Source organism: Oncorhynchus gorbuscha, linkage group LG01 (assembly GCF_021184085.1).
Source record: "Oncorhynchus gorbuscha isolate QuinsamMale2020 ecotype Even-year linkage group LG01, OgorEven_v1.0, whole genome shotgun sequence".
Lineage (NCBI taxonomy): Eukaryota > Metazoa > Chordata > Actinopteri > Salmoniformes > Salmonidae > Oncorhynchus > Oncorhynchus gorbuscha.
Genome location: NC_060173.1, coordinates 52,283,703 through 52,298,399, shown reverse-complemented (window position 1 = coordinate 52,298,399; position 14,697 = coordinate 52,283,703). Strand labels below are relative to the sequence as shown.

At 44.7% G+C, this 14,697-nt stretch overlaps 2 protein-coding genes across 8 annotated transcripts in view; one reads left to right on the top strand and one right to left on the bottom strand.

Annotated features, from left to right (window-relative positions):
* The window catches only part of LOC124039691 (monoacylglycerol lipase ABHD2-like), a 23,521-nt gene extending 16,851 nt beyond the window's left edge, over positions 1-6,670 (top strand). For all 7 annotated transcript variants that reach the window (XM_046355926.1, XM_046355981.1, XM_046355954.1 and 4 more), the window contains 5 exons: positions 961-1,062; positions 1,175-1,244; positions 1,565-1,649; positions 3,745-3,942; positions 4,137-6,670. In XM_046355926.1, coding sequence (XP_046211882.1) covers positions 961-1,062; positions 1,175-1,244; positions 1,565-1,649; positions 3,745-3,942; positions 4,137-4,153 — 472 coding nt within the window. In that variant the 3' untranslated portion in view covers positions 4,154-6,670. The remainder of the gene's footprint in view (positions 1-960; positions 1,063-1,174; positions 1,245-1,564; positions 1,650-3,744; positions 3,943-4,136) is intronic.
* Positions 6,611-14,697, bottom strand: LOC124039751 (retinaldehyde-binding protein 1-like). The gene is made up of 8 exons (XM_046356071.1): positions 14,609-14,697; positions 13,728-13,771; positions 12,913-13,041; positions 12,356-12,560; positions 11,790-11,968; positions 8,734-8,892; positions 8,376-8,486; positions 6,611-7,240 (listed from the first exon to the last, which is right to left on the bottom strand). Exons 2-8 carry the CDS (start codon positions 13,737-13,739, stop codon positions 7,112-7,114), a joined length of 924 nt encoding a protein of 307 aa, XP_046212027.1. The 5' UTR covers positions 13,740-13,771; positions 14,609-14,697; the 3' UTR covers positions 6,611-7,111.

The window sequence follows — 14,697 nt, the reverse complement described above, 5'->3', positions numbered from 1 at the left end:
TGTTTTTATATATTTAAAAAAATATATATACCTCAAGGGGTCTTTTTAAAATGTTATTAATTCATGAATTCATTAATTAAATAGCTAAATGATGCGTGGTATGATTTTTTAAATATATATTTTTTTAAACATTTCCATATAGCTTAGTAGAACCCTCCTTCCCTGTGCTTAGACTGTTTATTTCGCGGACCGCAAATAAGAGATTCATACAGTGCTCATATTATAATGGCTGTCTTTTCACCTTTGCCCACTTCAGAAGTTAGATTTTCTCATTAGAAATAACGTACTGTCCCTAAATTACACGTTTATTCTGTCCCTCAACTCTTCATTTATAATGAGTGTCATTTTGTATTGAGCGGGATATAGCTAGATGCTGTATGTGTTGATTTGCTGCTGTTGTGGATGGATCAGAGGAACCGTTAGACTGTGCACAGGGTAAATTATCAATAGACCTATGTGCCAAAATTACCTGGAGAAATCTGACCTGCAATCTGTAAATAAAGCTGCTGTACTTATAATTCGTAAAACCTTCATTTGTATCACTTTGAAGTGACCCAAATGGCAAATTTCATCTTTCATCTATACATTTCGAGATATTAAACCACAAAAAAAATGTTTATTTGGCACTTAGTCTGGCTTTATTGGCATTGTCTGTTAACACCCGTTACAAAATAATCTAGCAGTTTTGAAGCTGCAGTAGAAGTGCAGTAACTGCAGTCGACTGGTATTTTGGACACCTTAATTGCAGAATAACTAAAGTTGAACTGCAGTATATACTGCACTGTAACTGCAGTCGCACTGCAAAATTACTGCAGTAAAAAAAAACATTTGGACGCAGTATTTTCAGCATACTGCAATATTTTTTTCTTAAGGGATATTTCTGATACTGAATTGTTTTTTGCAGGAATTTATTTTACGCCATACATTGTGTACCACCTGTACGCTGTTTCTGATTGACAGGGGGAGTTTGTTTGGAATGAACTCGAGCAAGATGGAGGACGCAGACCTGAGCCGACTGTACACAGCTACCTCCCTCATGCAGATCGATGACAATATCATGAGGTGACGGCCGGCTTTCTGACTCTGGTGGCCATCTTGAAATAATCTTGTCTTTAGTAATTGTGGCCTTGTTGCTATAACATGAAGCCTGTTTTTTTGTTCATATGTTTCACAGAAAGTTCCATGGTCACGACACGCTGAAAGAGTACTACGAGAAGGAAAGCTGCGTACACTACATTCACAATGTGAGTGAACACGGACCAGACCGGAGTCTCCCAGAGCCTTCGTAGCTGAAGTAGTACATTATTGCTCTTGACGACCCAGACTCAAGTCTCCTATAGACACACAAAGTGCTTCATTGAACAAATTTTGCTCAAAGATTGAAGTCAGATATTGATTTTATAATTGTTCCACTAATGTGGTTGTCGGTCTGGGTTGTGGAGATTTGTCTTTTGACTATTTTAGCTACTAAGGATTTGAGAAACCTAGCCCAGAGTGATTACAAAGTGGTTTTCAAACTTAATGATGATGATGAATGAGGGTGATGATGACAATCGTATTTCAGATCAATGTGCCTCTACTGCTGGTCAACTCCTCAGATGACCCTCTGGTCCATCGGTCACTTCTGACCATCCCACGCACACTCGCAGGTATTCGCTCTATTCAGTAAGAGTTGTAACTAATTGAGTACTCATCACATTTAGTTGATTCATTAATACCAATTATTTATTCATAGTGAGTGACAGCAGTTTTAGTAGCCAGGACAGGATATCTTCCAAAACAAATCGATGGGAGTAAATGGGCCACGCTCACCAAGTTCACAATTTATGGCCAAATCACCTCAAAGAAATGTGTACTGAGCATTCTTATTTGATTACATTTAGCTTCATGCAAAATCCTTTTAAACTGGTCATTGTGACGGTGTGCAATGTCATTAGTAGTAGCGCAATTAATTATTCAATCAACACCAGGGTCACATCAACTTGGCCCCTTCTTCCTTTCTCTGCTGGACACACTCTTTAAGTTTTGACCGCTAAGTGTTGATAAATTCTTCTCGCTATCTTTCTGCAGCGTCTCCCTGCCCAGACAGTCTTTTTGAATTTTTCATGGCCATGCGATCCCCTGTGCTGTGGTATTATTTACAGCGTGTGTTTGTTTTCCGCACGTGCGCCATGTGTCGCCCGCATTTAAGCATTTCTTTGCCTCAGTGGCCGGGAGTCACTGGCCCGTCCCCCATTTAGTGAGTAAATCAACAGCCACAAGGCTTGTAGGAGAAAGGTGCTGGCATCTACTTCCCCCTGAGACCAGGGCGTTCCAACCATGTGGCTGAAGGGCTACGGTCCTGTAGGTTTTCACTCCAGCCCTAATCTAGCACACCTTATTCTAATAATTAAATAACCTGAATCAGGCTGTTTACAACTGGGGTTGAATTGAAAACCTACAGGAGGGCAGCACTCCAGGAGCGGGGTTGGCGAGCCCTGTAACTCTACGCCTGGCCTGCATGTTCCATAGGGAACTGTGTTGTGGCGGTGTCCCATAAAGGGTATACAGGCTATCCTCACCACCAAAGGCTACTAGAGTGCAAACAAACCTATTGTATTGGACAACTGCATACACGCGGATATGGAAGTAGCCTCATGTACCAAATGTAGTCGCACACAACCTGATTTCTTTAAGGGTGAGTCATGCTCTCTAATAAAGGTAGATGGGTTCAGTCAGTGTTACTCCAGTTTGTCGTCTCTCTGGCCTCAAAGGCCAGCACTTAATCCCATTAGCGCTGTCTGTCTGTATCTGGAGGTCAGTCAGGAAGCCAGCCAGCCACCCTCAGTCTGCCTGGGCCCTTTCAGCAGCCAGCGCTGGGCTGCACGGCCGGGACCAGCTGTCTCTGCTGTGTGCCTCTCTGCTCCCTCTCAGGCGCTGATGAGCTGCCTTTTATTTAACTGGCCCGTGTGTTTTCGGTGCGTATGTGCTTCCTCCATATGGAGAGCTAATCGCAGGTCAGCTGCTACCACCTCACCACTAACCTGTGCTGCCCGTTTTTATAATATTCTGTCCCGTACACGTTTTTTGATTTGTATCTGAGCGCCTCTCGCGTTCAGTTTGCAGTGACTAAAAGTTACGAGAGGGAAATAAAGACAGAGCGAGTCAGGGCTGAGAGTGTTCGGTGGCAGAAATGGAAAGGAAATTAGGCCTAGGAGTCACATATCTGTGAGGAAACTCGAGGCTCTGCCAGAAAGGGCTACCTGCGAGCTTACAAAACTAAACCAATGAATCGTCAGTACATTGGCAATATCTAATTCATTACCTCATCGAGTTGCACTGTTACATCTACCATTTGAGATGTTTTGCATCGTGTTTACTGTGTTTCGAGTAAGAGTGCAATGACCTAATCTATACTGAACACAACATGCAACAATTTCATTTGTCTTTTTACTGAGTTAGTTCATTTAAGGAAATCAGTCAATTGAAATTCATTAGGCCCTAATCTATGGATTTGACATGACAGGGCAGGGGCGCAGCCACGGGTGGGCCTAGGTTCACCCACTGGGGAGCCAGGCCCAGCCAGTTTTTCCCCACAAAGGGGCTTTATACTACAGACAGAAATACTTCTCTGCACCCCAATACCACTTTGGTGGCATCTTACCTAGTAATAGGCCAGTAGTATCAGCATCCACCATTGTTTACGCAACGACACCACCACATGCTAACTGTTAGCATCTCCGTATCTTTCTCCACACCCGTCAGAAAAGAAGCCGAATGTGATCTTCGCCCTGACGCTCCACGGGGGTCACCTGGGCTTCTTCGAGGGGGCTGTTCTGTTTCCCCAGCCCCTCACCTGGATGGACAAGGTTATCGTGGGCTATGCCAACGCAATATGCCAGTGGGAAAGACACAGACCGCCCTGCCTGAGGACACGTCGTGGACTCTGTCCACAGGCCGACGGTAAAGCTTACCGCACACATGTTAATGTATTTTGTATGGACACACATTGCCAGGGATAAAACGGGGATGCCATTATACGAAAGGAAAGGTTTCACATTCTACCTACATCCAGTATTCCTCTGTCCTAGTCCCCTAACATCCTGTCAATCAAGAGTCACTTATCTGTCACTCACACTTTCTTTTATTTTTTAAAGGGACTCCTAGTTTATAAGGACACAAATACGCCCACCGGAGAAGGCCGAAACCTGTATTCTTCTCTTCAAAAGGGGGACGGGGATGATCTATGGGCACAGTAGCTCGCCTGACTTTGTTCTGACTATAGCTTTGCTTAGAGAAACACAGCATTCAGCTGCGAATGACATTCATTGAAAGCCTTTACCCATGGACTCCAGTCAGTCGAATGGATGGCACTTGCTCCTCTAAACGTGGATACACAGTGTATCCTGCACCTGCTGGTGAACAGCTACAAGACTCCACACTGGCTTATTTACTGCTCCGTTCTGTCCATGGAAAAGACTGGAGAGGAGATTTAGCTTCTGTGTGCAAAGTCCCAGCCAGCACTCCTTCTCACTTGGGTTGCTACTTGGTCCCGACTCTCCTAGCTGTTTGTTTCCGAGTGTGTGTACTGTTGTCGTGATGTTGTCAAATGGGAGCTCTGGGAGGTTGAAACTCTGAAGGCTTTTGTTAAGCAGAGAAATAGAATTCCTAGAACAGACATTTTATTTCTATGTTAAGCTTCTTTGGCTCTTTTTAATAATTGAGGCCTCTAGTTCTAGGCTAATAGGCAATACTTTCCTGGTCAGGTCATCGTCTGAGGAAAAACTCCAATCTGGCCCTTGTGAGAATATATTTTGTCTTCACATTGTGCCTCAAACATAAACATAAAAAATACAAATATTTCAAACCAAGAAAGGATGGCAATGGTTTAAAGTACTTCATTACTATTTTCAATACGCAGACATAGTGTTCAAGGACCACACTCTGTAAATATCTGACATTCTGAGGAAGCACCCAATCCTACCCAGAACACATTAATGACAAGTTCCCTTGTCCTGTACTGTATTCTTCGTGGAACAGCCTCTGATATTCTCACTGGTTGGCTTGCACTACACAGCACTCCACTTCTGAGACTCAAATACATAGATTTTTATATATTGTAACTTGAGTTGTGAGTATAGGAATATTTCTGACCTTTTCTAAGTAGTTGATTCTTACAAGCCGAGTGCACTGACTAAAGTCCTTAATCACAGCCACTGTGAGGCAAGGGTCCACTGCTATTTCAGTCATTCAGTTGGTTTGCCTTAGTAGCCAATGTTCAATGGTACAATGTCAATGACACTTTATTCTGGCATGCACGTTTTGGAGATTTCACTGTAGGACCAATGGAATGGTCTAAAATGAGCAAACTCCACCCACCTGGGGCAACGGGCGACACAAAACAAGCGCACCCACCATTGAGCATTGGTTATTTGAATTGATTGATTGAACCAAATAGGGAACTGATTGTCAAGGTTTGCCATGAACATTGTGTGTCTACCTGAATCATTGAACTCACCCAACGGCGAAGATGAGAATTGAAGCCACGTTTAGGTTGGTTGCTGTTGTGAAATAATATATAGGTATGTGCTACAGATGTAGACCCCAGTTGTCCTCAATTGAAATACCAAAACACCATGTGACTTGTACTTCTTCCTTATATGGGCAAAGCCCCATGCTTTAATTATTTTTTTAAATAAACACAGAAGGTTTAGGTTACCTTGTGTAAGTTTAGTCTGACAGCGTCTTTGTTCTCATTTTCCCTTTTTCCATTTAATATTTTCTCTGTTCTTTTTTAAGAGATATTTGTTGGAAACTGTTTAAAAAATAATAATAAATGGTGTGGTTCCTGAGATGTAGAGCACAGACTAAGTTGGTGGAGATTCAGTCCAAGGCGCATTGTAGACAAACGTACTTCCCTTTTTGAAGGTAATTTGCACTTGACCTGCCTTCTGAATGTGATCTCTACACGTGTCAGGGAATTTTGGGTTTATGTTGATCAGTGCAGTGCGTTTGTCGACAATGTGCCTTTGATTGAATCCCGGGCTCTGTCTTTTTATTTGCGCTTGTCTGTATTCTATTCCATGTGTAAAAATGGACCAAGTTACTGTGATATCATTGGGTAGATGAGAGAAGAGCTGCTGGACTAGGAGCCTTGCAGAGAGAACTAAGGTCATGGTCATAACTTCCACTATTTATCCCTATGGAATTCATCCTTTGTTTGCCTTTTACTTTGTTTACAACCCCTATAGATGTACAATGCTGTTCAGTCATTATAATGTAGAATCACAACTTAGCGTGATGTATAAAGTAATCATGTGTGTTTTGGTTCCGATAGATAAAGGTGTACAAAACGCAATATATTTATGGGTAATCCCTCTCACCCCACCCCCCCTAAGTTTTAGATGCACTATTGTTAAGTGACTGTCCCACTGGATGTCATAAGGTGAATGCACCAATTTGTAAGTCGCTCTGGATAAGAGCGTCTGCTAAATGACTTAAATGTTATGTTAAATGTTGACTTGGAACATGTATCCTTGAAATACACTATTTTGTTGTGGATTTCTCTGCATTTGTGTATTACTTTCTGTCCTATGTTTTGTGTTTTCCAAAGATTCTACAAGCCAAGGTGAACAGATTGTCATCTTTCTTTATATACAGTTTATTGTACACACAGTGGTGACGTGCTCATGCCTCTGCAGCAATTCAGAGGATTAAACCGCTCGTTCTTCTCCAAGCACAAACAAATGGAGACGGGGACTTGTTGGATTCCTGGCCTTCTATCACCGTGAGGTTTAACTAGTACTAACTGTCTGGGTCAGAGATGGGGTTACAAAGCCCGTCCCCACAGCACAGCGAAAAGCTCGATGGTTAGGGCTGTTAAGTAACCCAACATAAGGCCTGAGCCAAGGATGTATAGTCTCTGTGCTGTTGGGAGTGCTTTTGTAAGGTGTATTACTACTTAATAACCGCTGGAAAACAAAATCAGTGCAATACCACACCCCTTTTTTTCACATAGTTTTCTGAAGCCACACTTGTGTTTTTATTTCAATTTTTTTCTCCAAAGTCTTTTTGGCGGTGTGTGTGTGTCTAGATGGAGATGTTGCGGATGGGGAGGGGGGGGGGGGGTTGTTCAGTCGAACAGCTTGGCTGCTATGGCTTTGCCATCATACTTGGAGTTCTTGCCGTCGAACTCGGAGGGCAGGATGTCCGCGTCAAACTCCTTGTAGTAGTTGTCCAGCTCGTCTCCGTGGACAAACACCTGATTTGGTAGACAGACAAACCTATTAGCTAAAATATTCTCACCATATACACTCAGTGGCTAGCTTATTAGGTACTCCCATCTAGTACCGGGTCAGACCCCCCCCCCCCCCTTGCCTCCAGAACAACTTGAATTCTTAGTGGCACGGAAATGTTGGTCAACACACACAATTGGTATCAAGGGACCGAACTTGTGCCAGGAAAACATTCCCCACACCATTACACCACCGCCACCAACCTGTACCATTTGACACCAGGCAGGATGGGTCCATGGACTCATGCTACCTATTCCAAATCAGGACTCTGCCATCAGCATGACTCAACAGGAAGCAGGCTTAGTCTGACCATGTTTTTCCCACTCTTTCATTGTCCAGTGTTTGATTGCATGCCCACTGGAGCCACTACTACTTGTTTGTAGCTGATAGGGGTGGAGCCCGGTGTGGTCTTCTGCTGCAATAGCCCATCTGTGACGAGGACCAACAAGTTGTACGTTCCGTGACGCCGTTCTGCACCACTGTTGTACTGCGCTGTTATTTTACCTGTTTGTGGTCCACCTGTTAGTTTGCACGATTCTTGCCATTCTCCTTCGACCTTTCATCAACGAGCTGTTTTCGCCCACGGGGCTGCCGCTGACTGGATGTTTTCTGTTTGTCGCACCATTTTCAGTCAACCCCAGACACTGTCTTGTGTTAAACGCCCACGAGGCCGCCCGTTTCTGAGATACTGGAACCGGCACACCTGCCACTGATTATCGTATGCTCAAAGTCGCGTAGGTCACTCGTTTTGCCCAACATTCAATCGAACGGTAACTGAATGACTGCTTTATATAGCGAACCATGTCCACGTGACTCAGTCTGGAGGAGCTAACAATTTGTGAACTGGGTGGTGTACCTAATAAACTGGCCACTGAGTTTTTCATTATTGTATTTACTGTTACCAGTATATTACATGTTGATTTAAGAACCCATTCACTTTCCTTACTCATTGATTTTTATCATGTTACTTCAGATATTTTCCCCATTTTTAAAATCCCAAGTTTTCCCCCACTACTTTCCCACCAACCTCTCACTATAAAAAGGCTCAATCTTTAAAAAGATAATTCTTTCATGTTCTTTCACAGGGCCTGTTTCACTCACTCTCTCCAGTAGCTTGCCCTTCATGAGGGGCTTGACCACGTTGTAGGTGGTGGTGAAGTACCAGGGTTGGTGGATGAAGTGGACAGCCTTGAAACGGGCAGGAAAGGAGTCCTGATACACACACACACACGAGGTTCAATTCGTTACAGATCCCACCACCATTATGACCATAAATAATCATCCTCGTTGTACGAGTAACGGAAAGGGAAACTATCATTGTTGCGCAACAACAAAGTTCAGCGCATTAGATTAGAGCCGACACGATAACCCGAAAATATATATATTTTTTAAATACATTATTTTGTATCATAAGGTAATGTGCTGTTTACTATTCATTTGGAATGTGTGTGAAAGTGACCTGCAACATGTCCACCATCTTCTTGAGCTCAGTGGGTTTGATGCCAGAGGCCTGCTGCATGGTGAAGCCCTTGAAGTTCTCAATGATGCAGAAACCGTTGATCTGAGTCTCCTCGTTCTCCAGCAGGCTCTCCAGGATTACACAGTAGGCACGCAGGATCTGATGAGCGCACATATACACGCATAGTCACATGTGTGCAGACACACACACACACGTTTGAAGCACACACCTGTTGACACTTCTGTTAACATGACAAGAGGAATGGGGAAAAAGGGCCAGCACTCCCTTGATTATCATTTGCAATAGTAGGAGCTTTGTTTTTAATTCTCTTTCATAGCAACATGACTCAATAGACCATACGTTTACGGCCAGTGTGTGGACTATTAGGTAATATTGCTATGAAAGAGAATTAAAACTAAGCCTCTATAATTGCAAATCGTAATCAAGTGAGTGTTGGCTCTTTTGTTGTATTTTTACGTGATTTGTTTTTGGTTCCAAGCAACCTTTTTACCTGTCTACACAGATTTGTAGTGTATTTATTTTTTCATATTTTGAGCACGTTCTCTTCCAATATTGAGTGTGACAGAAGCCCTTGATGACCACAGATCTCATGAGCCAATTCAAATGATTATCGTTGGATGATTTCAATGATCAATAACTCCCATTTGACAACCATTACTGTATATCTATGAAAATGTTGGTCCTGTTTTTAGTGCCGTGTGGGGACCACCAATGATTATATATTTTTTATTTATTTTTTATTTAACTAAGCAAGTCAGTTAAGAACAAATTCTTATTTGTATGATTATCGAAAACTTCAATAAGCACTTCTCAACGGCTGGCCATGCCTTCCGCCTGGCTACTCCAACCTCGGCCAACAGCTCTGCCCCCCCCCCCCCCCCGCAGCTCCTCGCCCAAGCCTCTCCAGGTTCTCCTTTACCCAAATCCAGATAGCAGATGTTCTGAAAGAGCTGCAAAACCTGGACCCGTACAAATCAGCTGGGCTTGACAATCTGGACCCTCTATTTCTGAAACTATCTGCCGCCATTGTTGCAACCCCTATTACCAGCCTGTTCAACCTCTCTTTCATATCGTCTGAGATCCCCAAGGATTGGAAAGCTGCCGCAGTCATCCCCCTCTTCAAAGGGGGGAGACACCCTGGACCCAAACTGTTATAGACCTATATACATCCTGCCCTGCCTATCTAAGGTCTTCGAAAGCCAAGTCAACAAACAGGTCACTGACCATCTCGAATCCCACCGTACCTTCTCCGCTGTGCAATCTGGTTTCCGAGCCGGTCAAGGGTGCACCTCCGCTACACTCAAGGTACTAAACGATATCATAACCGCCATTGATAAAAGACAGTACTGTGCAGCCGTCTTCATCGACCTCGCCAAGGCTTTCGACTCTGTCAATCACCATATTCTTATCGGCAGACTCAATAGCCTCGGTTTTTCGGATGACTGCCTTGCCTGGTTCACCAATTACTTTGCAGACAGAGTTCAGTGTGTCAAATCGGAGGGCATGCAGTCCGGTCCTCTGGCAGTCTCTATGGGGGTGCCACAGGGTTCAATTCTCGGGCCGACTCTTTTCTCTGTATATATCAATGATGTTGCTCTTGCTGCGGGCGATTCCCTGATCCACCTCTATGCAGACGACACCATTGTATACACTTTCGGCCCGTCATTGGACACTGTGCTATCTAACCTCCAAACGAGCTTCAATGCCATACAGCACTCCTTCCGTGGCCTCCAACTGCTCTTAAACGCGAGTAAAACCAAATGCATGCTTTTCAACCAATCGCTGCCTGCACCCGCATGCCCGACTAGCATCACCACCCTGGATGGTTCCGACCTTGAATATGTGGACATCTATAAGTACCTAGGTGTCTGGCTAGACTGCAAACTCTCCTTCCAGACTCACATCAAACATCTCCAATCGAAAATCAAATCAAGAGTCGGCTTTCTATTCCGCAACAAAGCCTCCTTCACTCACGCCGCCAAGCTTACCCTAGTAAAACTGACTATCCTACCGATCCTCGACTTCGGTGATGTCATCTACAAAATGGCTTCCAACACTCTACTCAGCAAACTGGATGCAGTCTATCACAGTGCCATCCGTTTTGTCACTAAAGCACCTTATACCACCCACCACTGCGACTTGTATGCTCTAGTCGGCTGGCCCTCACTACATATTCGTCGCCAGACCCACTGGCTCCAGGTCATCTACAAGTCCATGCAAGGTAAAGCTCCGCCTTATCTCAGTTCACTGGTCACGATGGCAACACCCATCCGTAGCACGCGCTCCAGCAGGTGTATCTCATTGATCATCCCTAAAGCCAACACCTCATTTGGCCGCCTTTCGTTCCAGTACTCTGCTGCCTGTGACTGGAACAAACTGCAAAAATCGCTGAAGTTGGAGACTTTTATCTCCCTCACCAACTTCAAACATCAGCTATCCGAGCAGCTAACCGATCGCTGCAGCTGTACATAGTCTATTGGTAAATAGCCCACCCATTTTCACCTACCTCATTCCCATACTGTTTTTATACTGTTTTTTATTTATTTACTTTTCTGCTCTTTTGCACACCAATATCTCTACCTGTACATGACCATCTGATCATTTATCACTCCAGTGTTAATCTGCAAAATTGTATTATTCGCCTACCTCCTCATGCCTTTTGCACACATTGTATATAGATTGCCCATTTTTTTCTACTGTGTTATTGACTTGTTAATTGTTTACTTCATGTGTAACTCTGTGTTGTCTGTTCACACTGCTATGCTTTATTTTGGCCAGGTCGCAGTTGCAAATGAGAACTTGTTCTCAACTAGCCTACCTGGTTAAATATAGGTGAAATAAAAAAATTAAAAACATTTACAATGACGGCCTACCGGCGAACAGTGGGCTGAACGACAGATTTTTACCTTGTCAGCTCGGGGATTCGATCCAGCAACCTTTCGGATACTGGCCCAACGCTCTAACCACTAGGCTCCCTGCCGCCTCCAATGTATCTCAAAGTGTGCATTGTGGGGACCCAGGTCCCCGGTAGTCACCTCATCGAAGGTGATCTCTTCGTAATCCCAGTTCTCGATGTTGAAGAGCAGAACGATGCGGCCGTACTTGTCTCTGCTGGACAGGATGCCTGGGTAGCCAGCCTCGATGGTGCTGCGGACAGCCTCCGGGGTCAGGTTCTCGAACAACTCCGGGTAATCCCTCCTGAAGCGCACGTAACCTGAACGCAGACACAGGATCATCAAGATCAGATATAGTCTGGCCAAGTTAGGAGTTAAGCATAAAGGAACTTCGTTGTTTGGTTAGGTTCTGCCCACTGTTCGCCGGTTAGGTTTAACCAAACTACATTTCATTCTAATGCCACTGTGCAGAATGATCATGTGCACAATAGCATGGCTTCCTTAGCCTGGTCCCAAATGTATTTGTGCTCTCTTGCCAACTCCAACAGTACTTGGCTATACAGCAACAGATTTGGGACCAGGCTGTAGCTGCTTGTCATTTTAAGATATAGCATTTATAACCCATGACATCAGCTTCAAAGAAATAGACATAAAATGTGCTCACTAAGCTTCACTGACATACAGTATGGTAGTTTGTAGGGACTCACCCTTCATTAGGTCGAAGGCTCTTGGCACGTCGTATTTCCTGGCGCGGATGAAGCGGACCAGCATGCCGTCGGGCTTCTCGCCAAAGGTTTCCAGCACCCCTTTGGCGAGGTCGTCCTCAGCCTCTGCCTTCTCCTTGATGATTCCCCTCAGCTCCTTGACTGCCAACGCCCGCTTTTCGTCGGTCTCGTTCAGCTCGTCCTTGGCCTGTAGGGATCCATCAAAGCATCAGTCAGTCAACCTCAGATGAGGTCTACAACCTCAGAACTGAAGAGCAGGTATATATTTTTTTTTTTTCAGATTGTGCTATATGTGGCATCGACACAGTATGACGTCATGCTTGTTCTTGAAATTAGCCTTTGCAAAGAAATAGCTCTTTTGGTGGAAATTTAAGATACAATTAAGTGTTCTTGTTTTTGAGACCAGAGGGAGTTTGTACAGGTAGTCTGGACTCCAGTTGAACTCGACACATGATTTGTGGTTGCACTTGAGTTTGTGGCAGGGCTTATGATGGGAAATGACTTGACAGTGTAAGGTTTGTGAGCGAGTGACCGCAGACCTTCTGCACGGTGTGGTCGGGCAGCTGGGCGCAGGGACCGAACACGGGACCGTGGTCCTTGACCGTGAGGCGCTCCAGCTTGGCCCTGAGAGCCTGCTCTTCTTCCGACACCATACGGAACGTTCCACTCTGGGGGGGGAGAGAGAGGGGGGGGATGATCTCACAAGCATGACTTGCCAACAAGCACCATTCGCTCGCAAGACTACCAAATAGCTACCTTACGAATGAGGTTTAAAACCAGGGCGTACGCCAATATACAATCCAAAAGGAGGCCTTTATCAATGGGCTTAAGTATTAGCATTGGTTAATCACCCTCGCATGAGCACAGTAACGCCTGGTTAACCTCGGCTGAGATCTGCTTAGGGGTTAATGCTAGCAATTGACAGCATCCAGCGCTAATGTGCCTGAGAAATGTTGAGCTGCCATTGTCCATGGCACAGGACGTTATATGACGTTTGAGTCAACGTTCCCTGATGGGTGGACTGTCTGGCGGCCAAATTGAGTGCCATTCTATTTCTGCTGTTTGAGTAACCCTACTGTGGGAAGTGACGGAAGAACACCGTGACACAATAAGCGGATCTATTGTGGATTGCATCCTCCGAAGGAACATGATGGTGCACTCTTGTTTTCTGCTCGTCACTGTATGGAAAAACAACATTTCTCAGAACGTGACTCTCAGGATCAATGTCTCTACATTCGTCATTCCACAGACTTGTTAAGTTTGACCATTGATCTGCGATACAAACACCACTGAATAATTACAGTGCGGCATCTAAGCCTGTTGCATACAAAGAGAGGAGCTTAGAGGTACTTACGACGACAGCCATTTCTTTAGTTGTTTAGAGCAGCTTTGTACCCACTGGAAAATAAGAGGGATTTAATTATTCACAATTGGAGAATAGATTGGATTCCAGGAAAACATCAAAATAAACAATTCACGTATTGTGCTCCAGGTTTAAACTCCCTCCATCTTATCCCGCCAGCATTTGTAACACTTCAGATTTGTGAGCCTAATTTGTCCGTTATCTGAATTACACAGAATCAGACATGTTGTTATTTTATATAGCAGGATGATTCAAGTAAAAACACCAGACTCAATCACGATATCAGACACAATAGCACAGTTGTATGGACAGGGTCAGGCGTGGGTCAGCCACTCAATTCGGAGAAACTGTGCAACTGATCCCATAGTGCATTCAGATCATCGGCGCGACCATCAAAGCTTTCCCTCAAATTTCTGTCGGAGTCAGCTAGAGAGCGGAAGCACTGGACTCCATTGATAGCTACAGGCAGTGGGTTCCCAAGTCCTCTGCTAGGCGCAAGAAGGAAGCTGAAACATTCCGCACCTGTCCACATCTGAGATATGGTCTATAACCCACAAAGTATTCAAATCTCTCGTGTTTAGCTCATTTAACACCCCAGCGTTCAACAACCAGACCAGCATACAAGGCAATGCTCTGCCTTGTAAAACATGGAGAGTAAATATGTCATGAAATACCAATCATTTTTCACTCCTTCCTCCTGAGCAAAGAAACTTCCTAATTTGGGCTCCAATCCAGCAACACTCCACTGGGTCCATCAGAACTGCCAAACCCCCAGCAGGATTTGGAATGCACCACCTCCTGGGTGTGAGGGAGATGGGTCACAGTGGGTTCCCCATATCGGAGGCTTCCGGATCGAGGAGATTGAGCCTTACCTGGGGAGGGAGGAAGCTGGGCGCTGTCGAGAGTCCGTGTGGAGCAGGACGGCCAGGCCCTACCATTTGTAGCATCAGGATTGGTGTCG

What these genes read in the sequence shown, in the direction of transcription:
- LOC124039751 (XM_046356071.1), bottom strand. An exon ending in AAGAGATCACCTTCGATGAG is followed by an intron (nt 8,893 to 11,789) that starts GTGACTACCGGG and finishes TGCGCTCATCAG; the next exon opens with ATCCTGCGTGCCTACTGTGT. An exon ending in AGATGGTGGACATGTTGCAG is followed by an intron (nt 8,487 to 8,733) that starts GTCACTTTCACA and finishes TGTGTGTATCAG; the next exon opens with GACTCCTTTCCTGCCCGTTT.